General features: G+C 47.0%; 1 protein-coding gene across 1 annotated transcript in view; it reads right to left on the reverse strand.

Annotated features, from left to right (window-relative positions):
- LOC147716860 (vasoactive intestinal polypeptide receptor 1-like) overlaps window positions 1-22,895 on the reverse strand; it is a 631,302-nt gene that overhangs the window by 344,101 nt on the left and 264,306 nt on the right. The window contains exon 5 of the mRNA XM_086919813.1: window positions 1,759-1,770. Coding sequence (XP_086775939.1) covers window positions 1,759-1,770 — 12 coding nt within the window. The remainder of the gene's footprint in view (window positions 1-1,758; window positions 1,771-22,895) is intronic.

Here is a 22,895-nt window from a genome sequence, read left to right on the forward strand (position 1 = left end):
TTTGCAATTAAATATTAATTGGCAATGATTTATTTTAATTGATTAATTGATTAATTAATTGATAATTTATGTGTATTTTTAACTAAATTATATGTTTTACTACTGGAGCGGGTTGTGGGTTTATAGGGGAATAGGGTGGGAAGTAATTTATTTGTAATATTAATTAATTTTGGGTAAAGGGGTATTTTTAGGGTTCAGGGTCAGTTTTCAGTTCATGGGTAAAGGGGTATTTTTAGGGTTCAGGGTCAGTTTTCAGTTTTTGGGTAAAGGGGTATTTTTAGGGTTCAGGGTCAGTTTTCAGTTTTTGGGTAAAGGGGTATTTTTAGGGTTCAGGGTCAGTTTTCAGTTTTTGGGTAAAGGGGTATTTTTTGGGTTCAGGGTCAGTTTTCAGTTCTTTGGTAAAGGGGTATTTTTAGGGTTCAGGGTCAGTTTTCAGTTCTTTGGTAAAGGGGTATTTTTAGGGTTCAGGGTCAGTTTTCAGTTTATGGGTAAAGGGGTATTTTTAGGGTTCAGGGTCAGTTTTCAGTTTTTAGGTAAAGGGGTATTTTTAGGGTTCAGGGTCAGTTTTCAGTTTTTGGGTAAAGGGGTATTTTTTGGGTTCAGGGTCAGTTTTCAGTTCTTTGGTAAAGGGGTATTTTTAGGGTTCAGGGTCAGTTTTCAGTTTATGGGTAAAGGGGTATTTTTAGGGTTCAGGGTCAGTTTTCAGTTTTTGGGTAAAGGGGTATTTTTTGGGTTCAGGGTCAGTTTTCAGTTCTTTGGTAAAGGGGTATTTTTAGGGTTCAGGGTCAGTTTTCAGTTTATGGGTAAAGGGGTATTTTTAGGGTTCAGGGTCAGTTTCAGGTTTTTGGGTAAAGGGGTATTTTTAGTGTTCAGGGTCAGTTTTCCCTACTTTTGCACCCACTGGAGTGGGAATAGTAATTATTGTTAAGTAATTATATATTATATATGATTTATTATTTTTTTTTAATTAAATATGTATTATTATTTTTTTAACAATTATTACATATATTTAAATATGTTTAAGTAATTATTATGTCTTATTTACAGTTTTTTAATGTTATTTTAAATTTAAAAAAATCGATATATTTAACAACGATATTTTTTACATCGATATTCATTTTTCGATATTTTGGTACTTACCATGTTGTAGATAGGGCGTCGATATTTTTGCTATCGATATAATTACGCCGATATTTGTGTAGGTCGAAATTCTGTCTGTCGAAATTCTGTCATAGATCCATAAAAAACAACTGAAACAGTGTTTTGCCGGTGTTTATCAAACGCTTTGCGTTTATGATTGCTTTTTCAATTTTTCTTCAGAAATTGTATACTGCTCTACATTTCAGAAGCTTACTAAAGTCATGAAATACTTTCCATTGTTCTATGATTCGGCAGCTCAGATTTAACAAACATTTGCAATGCAATAGTTCTCGCATTTATGCGAGTTTAAGGTATTGGCATTGTAAATGACAAAGCCTTTTATTTATGTTTTAAAAACAAAAACAAAAATAAAAGGCATTGTTATTTGCCATCCTGTCCTTGAAGGCATTGTCCTTGTCTTATCTTCCAGCTCCATCTCACAAGTAGTCTTTGCCCTTTTTTATGCTGGTCCACCCTCTCCCATGGTCACTTTTTGTTCTATTTAGAAGGGGTAGGATTGTCCCCTCCTCTCTTTCTTCTGACTCTCCTGATGCTCACCCATACCATCCCCACAGTCATCCTCCTCACACCAGGAGCAGCCCTAACCCTGCAGTGCATGCCTTCCTTTTCCTTTTTGTTCAGGCCCAAACAGGCCATATCTATTGTCTGATACACAGCGTTAAGCCTACAACCTCCTGTCGAGGCCGGCCGCGTTTGCCATAGTTCTTGCGCTTGCGTATCAACTGGAGCCGGTTCAAAGCCTTAACACAGCGCCATGTCTACAACTCTCTCGAGAGAGCCAGCCGCGTGGCTTATGGGAGAGTAATCCAGAAGCTCAGCACACGCAAGCATACGCCCGCTATGAATGGGAGGTAGGTAGCAGGCAACTAGTCCAACTGTAACAAACAGCCCAACAGGGCTCAACCGTCTCAGAGCGAGACGAAGGCCAGAGTGGCAAGTAGGAAGAAAGAGAGTAGTCGGAGCAAATGAATCTGAGGGTAGGGAGAAGAGAGAGGGGAGGGGATGGAGGCTGCGGGTGGCGTGTCAGGGGGCAAAGCGAGGGGGTGTGTGCGGTAGCGCGGGACACCGTAGTGTGCCTAACACTCAGGGACACAGTCTGGCAGGGTCCGCAGGGACAATGGCGTCGTCGATGAGGCGTAGCGTGCGGAGCCTAGGGGGCATGTATCGCACATGTTGTATAGAGCAAAGATATCGCACTAGGGGTTTCCAAACTGCTGTAAAGCGTGTGTCTCTCGCCTGTAGCCTTGCCGTGAGCAGTTCCAGCGCCAGTACCTGCCAGAGGCGTACAAACCAGGATGCTATGGGCGGCGCTTCAGTTCGTTTCCAGTACAAGGCTATGAGTTGCTTAGCCGCACCTAGCATGTGGAGTGTGAGTATCCAATCGCTACGGGTAAGTGCCTTAAGTGTGCTAGGGTGAATGCCGAGTAGTATTGTGGACACTTCTTCAGGTATGGGGAAACCCAGCACCCCTTTGATATGCTAAGTACCTCCTTCCAAAAGATTGCCAAAGTTGGGCACGCCCACCATATATGCACAAAGTCACCAGTCGCAGAGCTACATCTCCAGCACATCGGCGAGACCTTAGGGAACATTTTGCTAAGGCGCAGCGGAGTGTAGTACCATTGGGTGAGCAATTTATAGGCATTTTCCTGCTGCGGGATACTGCGGTAGCTTTTGGGTATATCACGCCACAGCCTGCTCCACTGGGAGGGCTCGATGTCCGCTCCCGTTGTCAGTTGCCATTGCCTCTGGTATGGGTGTGCGGAAATTGACTTAGGGTGTTGTAGTATGTGATATATTTGCGAAATTAGCCTCTTCAGCCCCCCGAGAGAACGTGCCAGCTTTTCGAAGGGCGTGAAAGCCCTGGTGGCTGCCTGGTATACTTCGTCGCCCGCAGTCCAGTGACGTAGCTGGGTGTGTTGGAAACCAGCCGACGGTGGGAGTCTGAACTCCTCTTTGCAGTCCTCCCAGGTCTTGGGTAAGCCCCCGAGGAAGAGGTCCCCAATGACTCTGCAGTCTCCCTGTGTCCACTCATCAAACGCACGGGTTCTGTGGGCCTGAGGGAATTGCGAATGTCCCGCTATTGGCGTGTGCGGAGACGGGAACATTGTGAGGCCCCTAGACACAGCAACATTGTCCCATATGTCCAGGACCGTTTTTGTAGGGACTGCTATGTAGGCACTCCTGGAGCGCGCTGCCCGCGGAAGCCACGGTAGATCCCATATAGTGCGTCCCGTGACCGCCCGGTCCATGTGGAACCAGTGCTTGTCACTTGCACGTGCACGCCACTCCACTACGAAGCGCAAGTGTGCCGCCCAATAGTAATGAACCAAGTTAGGACATGCCAGGCCGCCCCTGTCCCTCGGCTCCATAAGGATTTTCTGCGAGAACCGGGGGCGTTTCCCGCCCCAGATGAAGGAGGTGATCTCTCGCTGGAGGCTCCGGATGCAGTGAAGCGGAATCGGGGTGGGCAGGCACTGAAAAACGTACAAGATTTTTGGAAGGATCGACAATTTGACCGCGTTCAGGCGCCCCAGCCAGGAGAGCATCAGAGGCCTCCACCTCCGGAGGTCCTCCAGCACCGCTTTGCGACACGCCGTCCAGTTAACCGAAGACCAGGATTCCAGGTGGGGGGTTAGCGTGAGGCCCAGGTATTTGATTTGGCTTTCCGCCCACTGGTAGGGCACCGCCTCCTTCAGCGGCGGGAGCTCATCCGTGGGTATAGTGAGGTTGAGCGCCCAGGACTTGGTGTGATTTATTTTGAGGCCCGATGCCTGCTCATACAGACACAGAACCGCGTGGAGCGCCGGCAGGGATTCACTGGGGTGCGTGAGAGTGAGGATCAAGTCGTCAGCAAATAGCGCCACTTTGTTGTCCCTCCCCCCATGGGCTATGCCATGTATTCTGTGGTCGCGCCGTATCATTGCCGCTAGAGGCTCCACCGCAAGTGCGAACAAGAGCGGCAAGAGCGGGCATCCCTGCCTCGTACCTCTATGTATCTGCAGCGGCGGTGTTAGTTGGCCGTTTACTCTGACCCTGGCCTGCGGCCCAAGGTACGGGGCCATAATGCTAGTTATCATTCTAGGGCCTAGACCAAGCTTCTGAAGCACTTCCCTCAAGAAGGTCCAATCCACCCGGTCAAATGCCTTCTCCGCGTCAAGCGAGAGAAGGCACGCCGGAATGTCCCAGTGCCGCGCCTTGCCTACCAGGTGCGCCAGTCAGCGTACATTGTCAGCCCCTTGTCGGTCCCTGATGAAACCCACCTGGTCCGGGTCCACAAGCCCCCGCATGTAAGGGTCCAATCGCTTGGCCAGTATCTTGGTATAGATCTTCAGATCAGTATTTAATAGGGCGATAGGCCTGTAGGAAGCAAAAAGTGCAGGGTCTTTCCCAGGTTTCGGGATCAACGCAATCTCTGCCATTCCCATGTCGGAGGACGGACCAGACGTGTCTGAGAAGGAGTGATAGAGCCTAAGCAGATAAGGACGGAGCTGGGTCTGAAACACTTGGTAGAAGATCAGCGGGAGGCCATCCGGCCCTGGGGTTTTCCCAGTGGGGAGTTCTTTAATGGCCGCCGAGACCTCCTCGTCCAGTATGGGCTCCTCCAGTTCCGCTGCACATGCTGGTGGCAACGGAGTCCCCTCGTAGGTGTCGAGGACAGCTGCTCGTGCCTCCTGCGATGTGGGCGCCCCCGCGTACAAGGAGGTGTAATAAGCCACGAAGGAGTCCTGTTTTGTTCTCTCCGTGACGGCTGTGGAGCCATCCTGACAGTGGATTTTAGCGATATGGGCTCTAGCTGCTCTCGCTCTCAGCCGTCTAGCCAACAGACGCCCCACCTTATCTCCACCCTCATAATATTTCTGCTTCAGTGCTAATAGGGAGTACTCCGCCTTGTTAGTTCATAAAAGGCGCAGTTGTCCCCTGAGGTTAGCTAGCTCCCTTCTGGACACTAAGGAAGGTCAATTCCTGTCCCGTGCCTCCGCCTGCTTGACTTCGCCCGTAAGCTTAGTCTCCGGCTTGTGGGCCTCCCGTCGTCTTGCGATCGCCAGGGACGTGATATGTCCCCGTATGGTGGCCTTGAAGGCGTCCCATACCACCGGGAGGGGTGTCTCCGGTCGATCGTTAATGGTGAAGTACGAGTCTATGGCTTCACGGATGCTATTCACATCCTCTGGGTCCCGGAGGATACCCGGCGGGAGGGTCCAGCCTCGCTCCCGAGGGCCACACGCTAGGGGGTCCTGCAACGTAAGTTCCACATGCGCGTGGTCCGACAACGAGATATCTGAGATGGCAGCTTGCAGCGTGTCCTGAGCAAGGTCTAGGGAAGTGAAAATGTAGTCGATGCGCGAGTAAGTTCGGTGGGAGTGGGAATAAAAGGTATAGTCTCGGACCCCTGGGTTGTGGTAGCGCCACACGTCGACCAGTCCCAGGTCCATGATCTGTGTCCTGAGCGTAGAGGACATCGCGCCTGCGCCACTGTACGCGTTTTCCCCGCGATCTATATCTGGGTCCCACACTAGATTAAAATCCCCACCCAGGATTGTACGCGGTTCATCAGACTTGAAGTGAACCCTCAGGAGTGACTGGAGATATTTGTCTTGCGACTGGTTGGGTGCGTATACGTTACCTAGGGTGAACTGTACCCCCCCCCATCTGCACCGTGGCCCGGATGAAGCGCCCATCACTGCTCTTGTATGGTTTGGTGGGTCCCCGCCTGCAACCCGCTCTACACAGGATTGCCACCCCTGCCGTTTTGGTGTCAGCCGATGCCCAGAATTGTTTGGGGTATCTAGGGTGTGCCATGCGCTTAGTGTCCCCCCATAGGAGATGCGTCTCCTGTAGGAATATGATGTCAGGGGAGTGATGGAGAAGGTAGCGCCATACCTGATTCCGTTTGTTGGGGAGTTCAGCCCCTTGACATTGAGCGACAGGATCTTTAGGGGCCTGGGAGCATTCACCGCCATAACACTAGGAGGGATGTTGCCGCTTTATCGCCTAGTACCCTCTACCCCGCATGGTTGGGAATAATCGCCTCCCTCCACCACCACTGCTGCAGTTCCGTGTGTGCATCTGCAAGAGCCTCGGGGCCATCACCTCACCCGGAGGTAGAGGGGAGGACAGCATAGGGACAGCTCGGGAGCAAAGTAGGAAGAGTAGATAGAGTAGAAAAACAAAGAGAATGAAGAGAGTAAAGAGAGTAAAGAACCACAGCGGGCCAACGGGGCCCTAGCACAATGTCCCATGTTCCGGACATCCTCTACCCAAGGGTTTGGATGGTCTCAGGAATGTCACTTCCTATGGGACAGAATGGGGGGGAGGGTTCTGTTGAAGATATAGGTCCCAGAGGCCTCGGAGCCTGTCTGCCCCGCTGCCCAGGACGGATTCGGGGGTAGGTGAGTCTAATGCATCACAGAGATGGGGAAAGCAGAATAAATTCTACAAGAGTACCTTGGGTCCAGCGACTAGGGCCAAGTTCCTGTAGCAAAAGGCCGCAAGGACGTATCCTCACGATCACCCCAAGGGGGGTCAATAGCATTCCCTGGCGTCATCAGCCCGTCTGAGCCGCATCCATTGTTCGATCTCCCCCCTGTAGAGATTCAGCAGGTGTAGGGCCAGGCATGTGCTTCCCTCGTATTGCCGGGGTGCGTGAGGTCATGCAGGCTGCAGGAGTGCAAGTGGAGTCATACCGCCCTTCAGTGAGCGTACAGTCACGGAGGTTTCCGTTCCCGCATAGGTGTTAGCAGTGGCATGTCCCTCGACAACCGCTGGTCATCTAAGTGTGAGAACTGGCCGATTGGGGGTCATGGAGTATGAGGCTTCGAGGGGTGCTCCTCGCGGTCGCTCTCAAGGGAGCGAATGTGGTCTATGATGTCTTGCTTGGCCTGGGATGTGGAGCGTACAAGGAGGTTGTCCGATGATGCCGGGTCACCGCGGTCCAGTCCGGTCGAGCTGGGGGTCTCTCCTGGCGCCTGGAGCGGGATGGGCTATGTTCGGGGGATTCCGAGAGTCCAATCAGTTGTGCCGCCTCATTGTAGGAGCGGAGTGCCCTGCTCTTGTCACCCCAGCGAAAGATCAGGGCGAAGGGGTGCCCCCACTGGTAGGGGATGTCGAGAGCCCGTAGTTTTTCTGTCACAGGGCGGAAGGCTCTCCTTCTATGCAGCGTGTTGGGAGCCAGATCTTGGTAGATTTGAATCTTGTGCCCTCCGAATTGTAGGTCCTGCTTGTCCCTTGCTGCTTTCAGTATAGCCTCCTTCTCCATGAAGTAGTGTACTCTGGTTATTATATCCGGGAGAAGGCCCGTCTTGCCTCCCGCGCTGAAGACTCGATGTGCGCGGTCCAGAAGTGGTAGGGAGGCCCCTTCGCCGCCTCGCACCTCGTGCAGGAGCTGGGCCGTGTAGGCCATGATGTCAGTCCCTTCCTTCCCGAGTGGCACGCCGCGGATTCGGAGGTTGTTGCGGCGCCCCCTATTCTCGAGGTCCTCCTGTTTGACCTGGAGCTCGATGTTTTGCTCCTCCAGGGCCGCCACCCTCTGCCACAACTGCTCGATATCTTCAGTGCGCGTGTCTACAATTTTTTCAAGGCCGTCGACCCTGTCTCCCAGTTCTGTGATTTCTTTGCGCATTTCTTTGACGCATGTATGCACCTCCGACCGCAAGGAGCCTATCTCTGCTTTCAAGTCCGCCATGAAAGAGGACATGAAGGCCTGGGTCACCGGGGGAGAGTCAGTGACGGGCGGCGGCGTTTCTTCATTTGGGGTCGACACCCCTGCTTTGCCCCACATGGCAACCACCGACGTGCCTTTGGACGCTGTCGCCGGGTCCACCCTGCCCCCCCCTCTGCCTCGGGTCATCGTCCGCCTAGAGTGCAGCATCCAGTCGCCTGGTGTGTGTCCCTCGTCGCGGGCGCGGTTCCTCGATGGCGTTGCCGGGGTGCGGGGATAGTGCGGAGCGCCACCAGTCTTCCACTCCCCTCTCAAGAACTTCCCCACGTGCAAACTCGCTCTGTCCGCAAGGCGGGGTTCAGGCCTGGGTCCTCTCGTTACCACTAGCGCGCGGGGAACTCGCCGCACAGGCCGGCCCCCCCCTCGAGCTCCGGGTGTCACTCCTCTCGTCCCCCGGGAAATGGCGTCGCCGTCTAGGAGTGGCGCTGGTCACCCCGGAGCCCCACAGTCAGCGCAGGGGTACTCACGTGCCTGTCGCAGCTCTGTTCCCTCGCTCCAGTCCAGCCTGCCCGGCCCCAGGGATGTAGATGCCAGCGGGCACAGCAGCCGGAGGAGTCAAGATGGCAGGCAGGGTCCAGTCCAGAAGGTTCAAGACGGTAGGCGGCATGTGCAGCAGTCCCCGTCGCAGTCCAGCAGCGCCAGGTGGTAGTGGCGCTCCAGTCCGCAGTCAGGGGGTGGAAAAGCTCCTGCGTGGGAAATGTCGATGGGCACACCGGCCTCAGCTCCTGCCGATCCCTGATCACTCTCAACTGAGCCGCCTGAGCAGGACCGGAGGGGTTCCCTCCTCTTGCAGGATGGGCCGGGGGGGCCTCTCAGGTGCTGTGCGTAGTGTGCTAGTTGCCGCACTGCAAACTACCACGGGTCACAGGGACCGCCGCCATCTTGGGGTCAGGCAAATCGGGCCAACTCCGGCCCGCAGCGACAGCTTTCTCCAGGGACTCTCACCTCGGCAACAGGCGGAGGCGTTGGTTGGGTGCTCCTCTCCTCCTCGCAGTCTCGCAGGAGGCCCTCGCTGGCGTGGGGGGTTGAGTGTAGCCCTCGGCGTCAGGCTAGGTCGCGGTGACAGGGCGACGCCATCTCAGGTCCCGGGTAGCGCCAGAGCGCGCTCTGCAAGAAGTTGGTGGGGTCGGCTTTCAGGCAGCCACGGGGTCGAATCTGGCAATCGGAGGGCACCGCATGAAGCGAGGCAGCACAGTCCGCGATTTTCAGTCACCGTTAGGGGATATGATACTCGCAGAGGCGCAATCACCCAGGCGCCGGTCCCCAGTCACAGGACCAAGATGGCGGGCGGGTCCCCCGGCGGCAAGACGTCCAGGCCCTCCGATCTGTACCCCCGGCCTCCCTCACCGGATCCGCCTCTCCGGTGGCCGCACTGTGTTCCAGGCACCAGCAGCTGTGGAGGTATCCCTTTTGAAAGCCCCCGAATATCGCTTTAAGAGGCTATTGCAGGCAGCAGGGCGACGGAGCTCGCCCGTGACACGTCCACTCACATTGCTGTCTTGGCCACGCCCCCTCCTTTTCCTTTTTGGACCAGACTGTAGGTTCTAGGTTGGTGTCTGTAGGAACCATGCTGCCCTGTGGCAGCTAGCCCAAGGGGCCTCAGTAACTGGATGAGAGGTAAGGAGTGTCTGAGCCAGGACGAATCTGATGCCTCCCTGGACATTTAAGCCAGCTGAACAAGGAGTGAGCCTGAACAAAAAACAGGAGGTGGAGCCATGAGTCGGGGTGCTCCATGGGACTTGAGCTGGGGTAGGACCCAGGGGCCGGGCTGTGTCCTTCAGTGGGTAAGCCACTCGAATGTAAACAAGAGGTGGAACTGTTACCCCAAGAGGAGTGGTTAACTTTCAAGAGGTGGAACTGTTACCCCAAGAGGAGTGGTTAACGTTGAGAGGTTCGTCATTTACTCAGTTGTTATGGCAAAACTTCACTTTTTTTTTTAAGTTGCCAAATTATGTATTTCAGAGCCTGATGCTTGTTTATCTATGCAGATTCATAAAAGTGGAAATAAGCGCTCCATTGGAAAATTCAGTTTTCGTTTGATTTGAAGTTCTTTAGTTTTGAAAACACTTTTGTTTGTGGATTCAGAATAGTGTGTCATTCTTAGGTCTAGCCGTTCCACACCTTTAGCTCTTTGTGTCGAAAAACCTGGTGTGTACTATACCAATACTTACAGTAGGCTTTGGGGCGGCCCTTTGCTGATCATTGGTTGGCTTTTTTGTCAATCTCATTTGTGTGCTTTTGTTCAATGGCTTTCCTCCTTCTTTTGTTTGTCCCCTGGACCACAGCTTCTTTACCATGTGTTTGATTGTATGACTAGCAGTGCCTAATTTGTAAAGTATTCAGTGCCAGGGCACTGACCAGGAGGCCACTGCAGCTTGCACCACCCATCGCCCTTGTCATTGCTGCCAAAATTCATGCATGTGTTGTTTGCAAGCTGTTGAGAATACCGAACATTCATTATAGCTGTAATTTCCAATTTTTAACCCGTCAGATTATTTTGTGTAGTCTCATATTCTGCAATGTGGTGGTGCCCAGCTGACCCAGGGGGGGTCGGGGGGTTGCTGTTGGGTATCTTTATTTCACTCATGTCACTCACAGATTTGGTAAAAAAAAACATGGTGCGCGCTATACAAGCAAATTGTGCTTGTGATGGATAACAAGTACTTTAAACTCCAGGATCATGAGCACGAGGTGTCTCTGCTATCCCACTATTTTGGGAAATACTGCTCTGCATTTGTTTGTCTGTAAGTAATGAAACTCTTGCATCAGATTCTCACCTGTAAATGGCCAGTGATCAGGTGAAACAATTTTAAATGTGATCTGCACACATGTTTCAGTGTGCACACACATTTCAGTGACTGGTGGGAAACTGGATGTTATAAAGGTGCTGACTGAAACTGTCAGACGGAGTGGATATTTGTGCTCATGCTTCAATCTCATTTATTTAAAGGTAAAATCTGTGCTCTTTTCCTCTCCTCTTTTATTTCGATCACAAGACTGATCGACAGTGCAGATGCTCTCCCGCCCAATCTCACTCTTTAAAAAAAAAGTGTTTTTCTTTTTTGGAGGCTGTAGCTTGCTCTTTCTCTTTAGTGCTCTCGCACATATCTTGTGCCTTTCCAAATCCGTTATCGTGTAATGGTAAAATAAGAGAAAAAGAAATGGCATCCAGGTCATAACACGTACCTCTGCATACCTGTCTAGGTGCCGTCTCTTTCTCCAGTGCCCCTCCCCAGGCACCCACTCCTTTATTAACGTCTGTAAATGGTCGTTTTAAAGACCTTTGAAGTACTTGGGTGCGGCCGTCAAAATCACATCAGACTTGGTGCTAACAAAAGGAACTTTCCCACTTATTTGCACAGCCTCTGAACCCAGAGCTGCAGCACCCTATCCACGAAATGTATATTCAGATGGCAGACTTCTGGGACTTGTCAGTTTGGTGTTCAAGTCATCAATTTCTGTTTTCTGTATGATTTTGAAATTTACTGGCCTCTTAGATATGCCACATTTTTGTAGTGGGGAAACTTTATTTTCAGGGTGTTATCACTTTATTAGTGTGCAGTATATGAAAGGTTGCAGAACATAAATTGCCTTTTCTTCTTATAAAATACTAGCATAAATGATGTTTAATAAATAACATGTTATTCCCCTTTATGCAGAATGTTCTAGAGGTCTTTCAATTATTCCAGCAAAGCTGCCATGACACCATGGACGTAGATCACCCATGATTAAGGCGTCTGTCTCCTCTAAGCAGTAACCCCATGTCATAGCTGGTAAACATTATTAAATGGCTAAGTCTCTTGCTCGGAACCCAGAAATAGTGACCATCTAAGGGAGTCCCAAGTATTATTATTTTATTTATTGTTCAGTTAATTAAAACCATAACAAGAATTTCCATTATCGGTTTCAAGCATGATTAAAATATGATCATTAAATTAAGGTTAACCGCTACAAAAGTTCAATTATCGTCTCAACCTTAAATTGAAATTTTGATCATTGAATATAGTCATCTATTTAAAACCTAATTGTTATAGTTGGTCAAATAACTGAAATTAATAAAAGAGTAAAACAAAAATTAAGTATTTACATTGCTTTCACAAGTTTTTCGAAAGTCAGTAAGAAATTTACAATCTTGCAGTTTGTTTGTGGTGACGTTGCGTACAAGCATCCGATTACTGTGGTCCTACAAGTACGTAGTTTCCTTACCAGGAATATGTTCCTTAGAAAGAGCCTTCGCTCTGTTATCAACTGTTTGCAGATACATATTATGTGAGTAAGATCTTCTTTTACATATCCGCAGAGGCAGTAAGAGACAGATTCTGTATGTTTCCAGGCTGGCTCGTCGGCCAAGGTTCGGAATTTGCTGAACCTCAGTGCCATCAGCTTTCTTTTGATAAAGACAGAGTATGTTGCGTCCAGATAAGCCGCTGGGGTTAAAGATCTGTAACTATTAATCAAAGCCCAGGAATGTGAGCAGTGTGAGAAAATGTCATTGTCCATGATTAGAGAATGACATTTTGCGGCCTTATTTAGAGCTAGTTTGAATGATGAAAATGGCAAGTTTTTGTCCCAAAGATTAGCAGTGCATGTTATCTCCAATGCACTAATCAGATATTTATTTGCTTCTGATGTTTTTTGAGTTTCTAGTTCCTGCCATAGGTATTTGTTCAAATTATTATCAGTAGCTCTCTTTTTGATCCGATACCACTCCTTTAGGCATGAGTAAAGCCGTCCCAAGCTTTCATTCTTTAGTCCAAACTCTAGGCGAATTTGAGCTGGTGAAGCAGAGTTCGGCAATTGTAGTACCGTTTGTAAATTTTGGTGATTAAACTATTTAGAAGAACGGAGTCCTTGCTATTCATTGCTACGCTGCCGTAGGCTAGGGTTGGAAGAGCTTTGTTGGCGATCACCGTAAGTAAAGGTTTTAAAGAAGGACCTTCCAGCTTTTTCGATAGAGTGCTAAGTGCAAATGTTAGTGCTCTTGATCTGTGAGTTAAAAAAGTTTTCTGGGCCTTTAAGGTGAGCTTGTCGTCGATGTAATATCCCAAGTATTTATAACTTTTCACCCTTTCCAACTGTTGTCCTTCAAGCCAGACATTGTGTGATTTTATATGCCGATTGGTAATTAACATTGTTTTAGATTTTGAGAATTTAAGAACCAAGTTGTTTGCAGACAAAAAAGCTGATAGAACCGATAGCTGTCTTGACAGGCCAACCTTTGTCTGACTCATGAGGACGATATCATCAGCATATGCCAGGTGTGTCAATTGTAAGTCGCCTAGTTTTGGCGGGTGGGCGTTACATCCGTTTAACTTTCCTGGGAGGTCCGAAATGAATAGATTAAACAGATGCGGAGCCAGGACGCATCCCTGTTTTAAGCCAGATGTTGTGCGCACTTTTCTCGATAATCGCGACCCGTCCCCTAGCTTTACTTGCAGCCAGGTATCAGAGTAAAATAGCAGCGGGCCCCTTAGTATGTTCTCTGGAATCATCCAAGCTCTCAATTTCGCCCATAATAGGTTCCGACCCACAGAGTTGAATGCTGCTTGGAGGTCTATGAAGCCCAAGTTCAGATCCTGTTTGATGCGCTTACATTTTTCCGCGATCAATGAGATGGATAAGATGTTTGATATAGTTCCGATCCCTTCTCTGAATGCTGTTTTGTTAAATGGGATCAGATCCCTCTCGCTGACCACTTTACCAGGTCAACTAGTGATAGCGATGCAAAGTATTTAGCTTCGACATCCTGCAGGGCATTAATCTGTAGTTAGCAGGGTTGGAACTCTCGCCGCCCTTGTATATGGGCGTTACGATGGAACCGTGCCAGCTTTCCGGCACTAGGTTGTGAGTTTGGATGTCTTCAAAGAGTTTCTCAAGCAATGGGCTCCAATATTCCGGTGCATGTTTGAAAGCAGCTTGCTGTATGCCGTTTGACCCAGGGGCCCCGTTACTTTTGCCCTTTTTGATTATTTTCACTATCTCCTCAGCTGATTTTTTTCCATATAATGCAACAGGAGTAGGGTATTTGGACTGGCTAGTAATTGGTGATTGGCTGATGCATGCTTCTTCCATTATCCTTATTTGTTGATGCAATGAAGGCTGTGTATTCCCGGTAGCTATTGCTCGGTGTACCTTAAATTTAGAGGAGAGAAAGGTGACCCATTTAGATTCCTGCACATTTGAGGTCAATACATTGTGCGGTCTTGTTAATTCACTTACTTTTTTAGCCTGTTTTCCCGGTAATTTCATTTTTGAAATCAATTTCTCCAGAAAAAGATTCCATGCCTGGATATTATTCATTGGCTCTTCACCCACACCTTTCATTGTGGCCTCTATTATTGAAAACCAGACCGTTTTATTTGCATCGGACCAATTAATGCGCTTTTTAGTTAATTGTGTCTAATTGACCCAACAATATATGTAATGGCTGGAATCTTTCCGTATGGAGGTTAAAGTTAAGGTGTTGCATCGCATGGTCACTCAAGGGCGTGTATTCAATATAGAAGGATTCTACTAAAAAAATAAGTGGTAGGCTCACAATTGTGAAGTCCAACATTGATTGAGAATGCGGACCATAGTAAGTTTTTTTCGGAGGACGATCTTCGTCAGTCCTGCCATTCAAGACACGCATGCCTAGATACTCTAGTTCTGTCACAAGGAGTAAGCAAAGCGGATCCTTTCAAGCTCTCGTCACACTGCATGTTTGCTATGGAACGCTCCAGTACATGTTGTCTGCAGTTAATATTTCGTCTTCCTCAAGGGAGTGTATCAAGTTGGAATTAAAATCGCCAGTTAGTATTATGTTCCATGAAGGCTCAGTAGAGCGAAGTCCCTTTATTGCTTTGCACAGCGCAGTATTTTTTTTCTTTTTGACTTCTGAGTTCAGTTGCGTGTAAAAATTAATCAGGATTGTTGTCTTGTTTTCGGTTGCCTTTTGTCCTGATAATTTAATTAATTGAAGGCTTTGGTCAGAGGAATTGAGCTGTTCAGAATTCATGTTTAGGGGGGTTGACACGTAAACTGCTAGGCCTACAATGGCACGTCCATGGGTTTTGGATTTTTCAGAAGCTACAGTGTAGTGAGTGAAACCAACCAATGCGATTTCTTCTTGCAGCCAGGTTTCTTGCAAGGCGATGATATTGCAATTTGCCCATTCTTCTAATGCTTGTCCTTTCTCCAACAGTCTTTTTGAACCGGCGATGTTCCATGATATTATGTGTATTCCACCGTGTGCATCCTGATTTGGCATGTCTTTGTTTGGTCAATACGTCTGCTTGTTATTTAGCATACTGGGAAGCCACTTCTAATGATCCATTGAGTGTTGGGACTTCTCGACTTTTCCTCTTCCATTACTCCCTGAGTAAGAGTTAAGTTGCTTCTACCTTTGACGTTGTGTAAGATTGAGTAGATTGGTTTCTGGAGAGCAAGGTCAGTAAATTTCCTTGTAGACCGTGTTCCATTTAGTTTTTTTAACGGCAACGGATAACGCGGGACAGTGGGCTGTGATAATTGTATGCCCCATGATAGAAACCGGTCTGAGCATCCTTATATTAATTGGACAATCCCTGGAGTTTTCCAGGTGGTCAATGTTTGCTCATTACTTATATCCTTTGACTCTCTCTGAAATTGTACCTGTTCCAAGTCTGTGGATTTTATGTTGCTTAGTTCTTTAATTTCTGCCATGAGTTTCAAGATATTACTCCTGTTTAGTGTATCATGCCTGCCCTGTGCCTTATATTCAGGAGTAAAAATTAGTTGGCAGAGAACTTCAACAGGCTTGTTTGGGTCTTTCCTTATGTCTTTGCTCATTTCTCCATTTGATTGTTTAATGTCCTTGTTCGTTATGCTTATACTTAGTTTGCCTTGATTTAAGGCAACCGGGGTTTCAAGTATCAATCTTTGAGAATCGTGGCAAACTTTAACTGCTAAATTATGTGTTCCGGTTTCTGACGTTGCTTGGAAAGTAGAAGCGAAGAAACCCTTTTCCTCTGGTTCTGTTCGGGCAACTGTTTGTACTCGATTGGTAACATCATTTACAGCCCCAATGTCTCCAGCTGGGAGGTTTACGTCATGCTGGTTAGGGAAATTGAAGTTTCCTTTTGATCCTGGAGCTTGTGGATGACCGTACTTGTTGTTATTCGCCAAGCTGATGTGGTGACCTGCGATGTAGTGATATCTTTGTTGGTTTCTCGGTGAGGGTTCTGTTCTAAATGGGATTCTTTGTCTTTTCCACATTGAGATGATTTTTCAGAAATATTTTAAGTTCCTGTGGTTGGCCCATTGTTTGCTGTTTGCAGTATATTATGGTGTTTATCAGTCGTATGTTTCAAACTGGTCAGGCTGTCAACTGGATGTTGGCCCTTGAGAGCCTTTGTCGTCATCTATGATGTATTGATGGACATGTCAGCGTTGACCCTTGCGTCTGTGCAGGATTCCAAAATGCTGTCCTCTGTTAATGCCTTTGTATTAAAGTTTGCAAAAATAGGATATCTGCTGAGGCTTGATTGTGAGCCAACTTTGTTTTTTTTGTTCCTTGCTTTCCGTTCTTTTTTCCTTTGTTGCTTTGTCATTGTTAGCTTTGTAGGAACTAAGTTGGTTACATCAGTTTTAATTACTTAATGAATTTCTTCATTAATTGAAATTTTTCCGGACTTGGGAGGTTCTTCTTTACTGGCATTCCCTAAGGAGGAGTTGTCCTCATTAAGTTCGTAGCTCTCTGTATTGACTTTGCCTGACTGGTCAGGCTCTATGGCTGGATGAATGAAGCGCTTGTTTAATGTAAGAATCTGGTCTAAAACTGTAGGTAATGTACTTAGCTTATCAAGTACAGGACCACAGGTGCATGACGATTCAGGTTGGAAGGCATTAGCTTGTGCTCTAATAATCAGATTATTTAAGTTATCCAATTTTGTATTAATACCAGCTATGTAGAAAGCTTTTACGTTCATTAGATATATCTGAATGTCCAGCTTATCGGATTGCATTATTAATGTTGTTGTGGATGTTTGAAGTGCTTGTAGTAGAGGCGCGGCGAAGGCCAAAGGTCCATTGTCTTTGTTAAGCTGTTTATTGGTATCAGTGTTTGCTGACTTAACATTTCTCTCATTTGATGTAGGCACGTGGTTTTCGCTGTGTCCTGGTTGCCTCGGTTGATTCTCTATACTACACAAGCTGGGAGTTTGCAGGTCCGTTTCGCTGCTTTTGATTTCAGCTGGGGTGTCTTCCTCCACCTGGATATGCATTATATTGGCCGACCGATCATTCTCTTTGCCATTGAAATCTATCTGGCTAAGTTCAGGCCATAGGTGAGAGAGCTCGTCGAAGCTCTAGTGCATAACTTGCATTTGATCCTGGCTTGCTCTTGGATCCATTGCTTTTTTGAATGGTGTTGGTTGTGTAGTGGTGGTATTGAGATCCCCGGTGGCTGAATGAACCATTGCTGATGTGGTAACTATTCTTTCTGCATCGGGTGAGATTTTTTATAATCTGTGTTGACTTGTTGAGCCAGACCATTTGTGGATACTGCTGTGTCGCTTTGATGGAGATGTAATTTCCCTGCAAAGGATGCATCTCTAGCATCTGCCTCGCTTTGATCTTTCACTGCTAATATTCTGACAGGGGTTAAGGGGGATGACAGTCCTTCAACGTCCCCTGTTGATAAAAACAGTGCCGATCCTGGATCCTTTAGAAATTGAAATCGCAAACTCATTGCTGTGTCTTTTCTTAAGGCAGATTTTTCAAATAAAGATGAAATTGGTGAGATTAATGGATTTTTCGGGGGATTATTTGACCTGTTATCATTAGTTTTATCAATCCTCCTTTGCTTTGCAGGCCCCTTTGGGGCATTGGCTTTATCCCCTGGGGCCCTTCTCAATTTGCCGGATCGCATAACAGCTTAGAGATGCAGCTCGGTTTGAGCCTGGTTTGAGCCGCGGTATCTGGCGGTATCTAGCGCCTAGCCTGCCCCCGCCAGGCGTTTGCATTTGGCGTACGTGTTCTCTGTGCTCTCTGTGCTCCGTCCGTGCTTCCACCCAACTCAATGCTCATTGGGGTTTTGCAGCTCAACTGTGGATTACAAGGGATGGGAACAACAGCACTGGGACTGGGAGGACTATGATGGATGGAACACTCCCCTGAACAATCTGGAGCTGCTCATGAGTACTTCTGTCCCTAGGTTTTCGCGGGTCGTCAGCAGTGGAGCAGGAGGGGGGGCCAGGTGCTGTAGAACAGAACTACGGTGGTGTTGTTATCGCAGCGCTTGGCGTTTGGCTTGGCGCTATGCGCTCAGCGCTCACACTCTCCCTGCAATTCCTGCAATTGCTGCTTCTCTCACGTATGGCGTGTGGCCAATTGTCTGTACTGCAGCAGCGGCGGATTCTGCTGCACCAAAGAGATGGCAGGTCTGATAGATCTGGTGGAGAGACAGAACGCTGAGAGGCGAGGCTCCGGTGTAACTCCAGCGGTGTTGTTTACTCCGCGCTTTATTCAGCGCTCACACCCGCCTGTGGTGACTACTCCTCGACTGCTCCTCGCACGCGTGGTCAATTAGCTACACCACCGCTGCGCAAAGGGACCCGACAGCCCCGTCGCCAGCACAAACAGCAAGCCTACAAGCCGACAGCCTAGCCGACAATCAGCAAATAAAAACAGAGACTGGGCAGCCGGCAATCTGCTCATTTTTTTGCAACGGCGGCGGCGGTAAGGACTGCGTCCGCCTTGAGGCATGGCGTTTCTGGCGTTCTGTCGGTTCGCTGTTCTCGAGCTCCCTCTAGCGTCACTGAACTCAGTCCCAAGTACTTTTCAGGGGTCTGCTTTTCTCAGAAGACACATATTGCAGTATGTTTAGGCTGCTTTGTAGGTTACGGGTTTAGGATACTTCTGGTGTAGTAGATAGTTGGTGCAGAGCTTTATGTATCTACAATTATCCTCTAGAATTTAGTATGGGATACTTGTTATGAGAATGCACCTACAAAAATCCCCCAGGGCGTTTATGGGACAAGACGGTCAAAGTGTGTGGTAAGTGGCAGCGCAACACCTTCATTACACCATCTGCCACAATCACATCAGACTTGGTGCTACATAAAGAAACTTTACCCCTCATTTGCACAGCTGCCGAACACAGAGCAGAGTTGCAGGGCTGTGAAGTGCGCCGCACTCAGCATGCAAGATTAAAAAAAAAATGGTGAAAGAACGTGTGGTGTCCCTGAAGTGGATGTCGCATTCTTCTAAAAAGTTATATTTAAAAAAAGCTTTGCCAAAAAAAAAAAGCTATGCCAAAGTGCCATGAGTGCTGTGGGCTCTATAGTAAAAGTGGTGGGCACGCTGCAAATACAAACAATAAACTGCAACGATAGCAATCGTCAATACTAACACTGATGACACGCCTCTTGCACATGTTTTCAGCAGGCGCAGCCATGTGTGACCCCAGCAATAAAATGGAACGAGGTGTTATCATTTAATCTCGTGTGAAAGAACAACAAAGCCTCGTTAAGTGTCTCAACAGGGGGGTAACGCACACCTCTACACCTCATGTGGTGTATGTAGCCAGTTTCACCTCAGGGCACAGACACTGGCGGCGAGTCACTGCGCTGAGATTAAAAGACTCTGACGCTCGGGGTTTAACTTAAGCCCCAGAGGAGACATACACTACAGCGGGGAAGGACACAGTTTCATCACCGAATGCAAAGCGCACCGTGCTGAAAGTAAAAGTGTATCTGCGGGAGGAGGCTGAAATGTTTTATCGAATTACAGATGCCTAGCTCGGAAGCTGAGTTTGTACTGCTTTGGCGCCCTCAAGTGGCCAAAAGGTGCAAATGGCCAAGTGGTGATTCTAATGTGAAAAATTCAGCGATACTCGGTTTAAACTGGGTCAGCTGATTTGCAGTCGGTAGTGTAATATCGGGCAGAGTTAGTTTTAACCGAAATCCGGGCAGCCTAAATATAGCCAACCCCCATATGGCGGACATCTCACGATCCGCCGCACAATCTGGGAGGGGTGTCGGTCATATGAGACATCTTAATTTAGATTATAATAAAGTGACATCCAATATAGCACCCGTTAGTAATCAAAGATTGCCCAACCCAGAGACCACATATAGGGAAAGGGACAGGGTACATGAAGAAGGCCTGACCTTGAATTTACCTCCAGATGCCACACCGTATACAATAATATTGGCAAATGTACCACAATCCACATCCAAATCAATTGAATCCTGGGAGACCTTACGTAATAAGTCTCTTGGTTGGCTTGGGTCTGAAATTGGTCTGACTGATGCCCTATCTAGGGAATTTAAAATGGCAAGGCGAGTGGGATGGGTGGGGAAACGTGGCAAGAGGCTTCCGGGTGATTGCATAGTTCTTACCTTTATAGCACCCAGTTTAACACAAGAAATTTTGCGCCGGCCGGCCTCCCGCCATGTGACCAATTATGGTATAAAGGTACTCCCATTGGGTTACTTTTATCCTCCTACTAACTATCTCTGGTGTGCAGGACTGGAGATTCAGCCCCCAGCCCACTTCATGAATAATATGCACCACACTCAATTTAGTATACCCATGACTAATAGATTTGGGGCCCTTTCTTCTTTGGAAGAAAACGATTGACTTAGTAACAGTATTAGCAACAAAGCATTATGCCAATCAATAGGCACATGGTCGCAGCATACAACTTTACTTGCACATATTGAACAATCTAATATTAAGGCAAGAAATGCCTTTAATAATTGTAATAACTGTAAAATCTAGAGTAAAATAACCCAATCGAAAGTCAGCATTTCTTATAGTGAAACACTAAATTGCTCTGGTGACGCCAATGTAGCTCAGGCCCCTTTGAATGCACATCACAATCTGGTCCTAGACTGAAAGAAATAGAGATCCTGTTCTGGAATGTGACAGGCCTCAAAGGTAAACTGTCTAACCCTGCCTGGCTGGAGTTCATCTATAATTTTGACATTATATGTATTCAAGAAACTTGGTCTGATAACATTTTACATATTAATCGCTTTAAGACATTTTCCAGCCCAGCGGTGCCATCAAGTAAGGGAAGGAATAAGGCCGGCCTTTGCATTTATGTGTCCTATCGGTTAAATGCTCATAAAATAGATCTCATTAAGTCTAAAACCTATTATCAGGTGTTAAAAATCAATTTAGACAATAAGTATTATTTAGTTTTGTCAAATTTTTACAATATTATACCAATTACGGATACCCGACAAATCTTAATGCATTTGCAGAGAGATTTGGACAAGATCCAAAAAGGTCTGGTAAAGACTATTGTATAATTTTGGGTGGGGATTTTAATTGTGGACCCTACCCACACACCGTGGGAGATGTTTGTGGTGTAGATCCAGATAATGCAAACGATTCGTCCCATTCTCTGCATACTACTCCTGGAGATTTATTTAATTTGTTAAAATATTCTATGGACCTGGGATTTGCAAACAGTATCAAACAGATATGCGGACAGAATAGACAATTTTAAAGTACATCCGGTTGTTTTTAGCGATCATTATCCGATCAGTGTCCTTTTAAAACCCCTGCAACAAGTATTAACAAGTAAGACATCGGCAACGCACCCGGTGGGAGATAATGCATCAAAAACAGGAAACTTGAACTCACTGCTCATTTTTCTTACTTGGGCATTGTATTTGAAAAAAGGGTCTATGGGCTAAATCTATTAAATCCAGGAAATTATTATTTTGTAAGGCCACTGGTGCTATAATCAACTTTGCAAGGAAATTGGGGAGGCGCCATGTTGTAGACTTAATAACAACCTATAAAGCTAAATGCATTCCTGTTGCTATGTATGGAGCAGGCATCTAGGGCTTGCCAATGCCTAGTGCCTGCAAATAGTTGAAAACAGCTTCCTGAGATATATTTTAGCTGTAATCAGTAGCACAGCTGTATTCGTATGCTATGCTGAGTTGGGGTTGCCTTATCTTCTAGACTTGATTAAATTACAGCCCATCTTACTGTGGCATAAAGTTTGGACTGGTATCTTTACCGGTTTGAACAGGGACATGATTAATGATTGCTTGTCCCTTGACGGGGTTGACCGTATTTCCTGGTTGACTTATGTCAAAAAATTCTTAGAGAGTTTAGGACATCCGGAATACTTCTCTAATCCTGAGAGTTTGAACAATGTTACTAGAAATAATGTAAAATCATTATGTCTGGACTATTTGGAGTCCATTAACCTACCCAGTAACATTATAAAACCGTTAGTGAGTACTCACCAACTACTCTTGACTCAACCAGGGATACAACCATACTTACTGAACACTGCAGGAGCCTATGATAGATTGTTATTGACCCGCCTACGTCTTGCCATTTTTCACACCAGGGTTACCTTCCCAAAAATCACTGACTGGTCCCGCACCGTATGTTTATGCCATTGTAACAATATTTCTGGTCAGTCGACAATCCATGTTATGTTTTTTTGCAAGTTTTATTCTTTGCCCAGGAAAAAATGGATATTACCAATTTTAATGAGTTATGGCCTGAGACAATGTCTCCCCGCTTTTCTAAATCTGCAATATCTGAATGACAGATCCATGACTGATCACATTGTTAAATACTTGAAAGGGGTGGTTAGACAACGGCTGTTAATGGATGGTCCAATTTTTTGCTAAAAAATCGGTGAATTTTTATTTTGTATATATACATGAAATGTATGTTTTTATTCTTTATTATGTTTTGTGCTTTTATGATTTAACAATTTTTACATCAAATAAAGCATATTCTGACTCTACTGGACACAAAATACTGGGTGCACCTTTTGACCAGTAATTTTGGTTCCTATTTATCATTTTCCAAATTGACCTATTTACAAATAGGTTGATTAAGAAAATTCAGATTTGGAGAAGGTTGTAATTCCCCCTACTCGCTTAATATTCATAAGGTAGTTGCAACTCGCTTCGATTGGAGGCCATCACAGAGGTAGTGGCCTGCTGGGGTTTGCAGACCACCATCTATGAGACTACCTTTCAATAAAGTAAAACTTTCTTTTTAAATG

Source organism: Lissotriton vulgaris, chromosome 5, assembly GCF_964263255.1.
Source record: "Lissotriton vulgaris chromosome 5, aLisVul1.2, whole genome shotgun sequence".
Lineage (NCBI taxonomy): Eukaryota > Metazoa > Chordata > Amphibia > Caudata > Salamandridae > Lissotriton > Lissotriton vulgaris.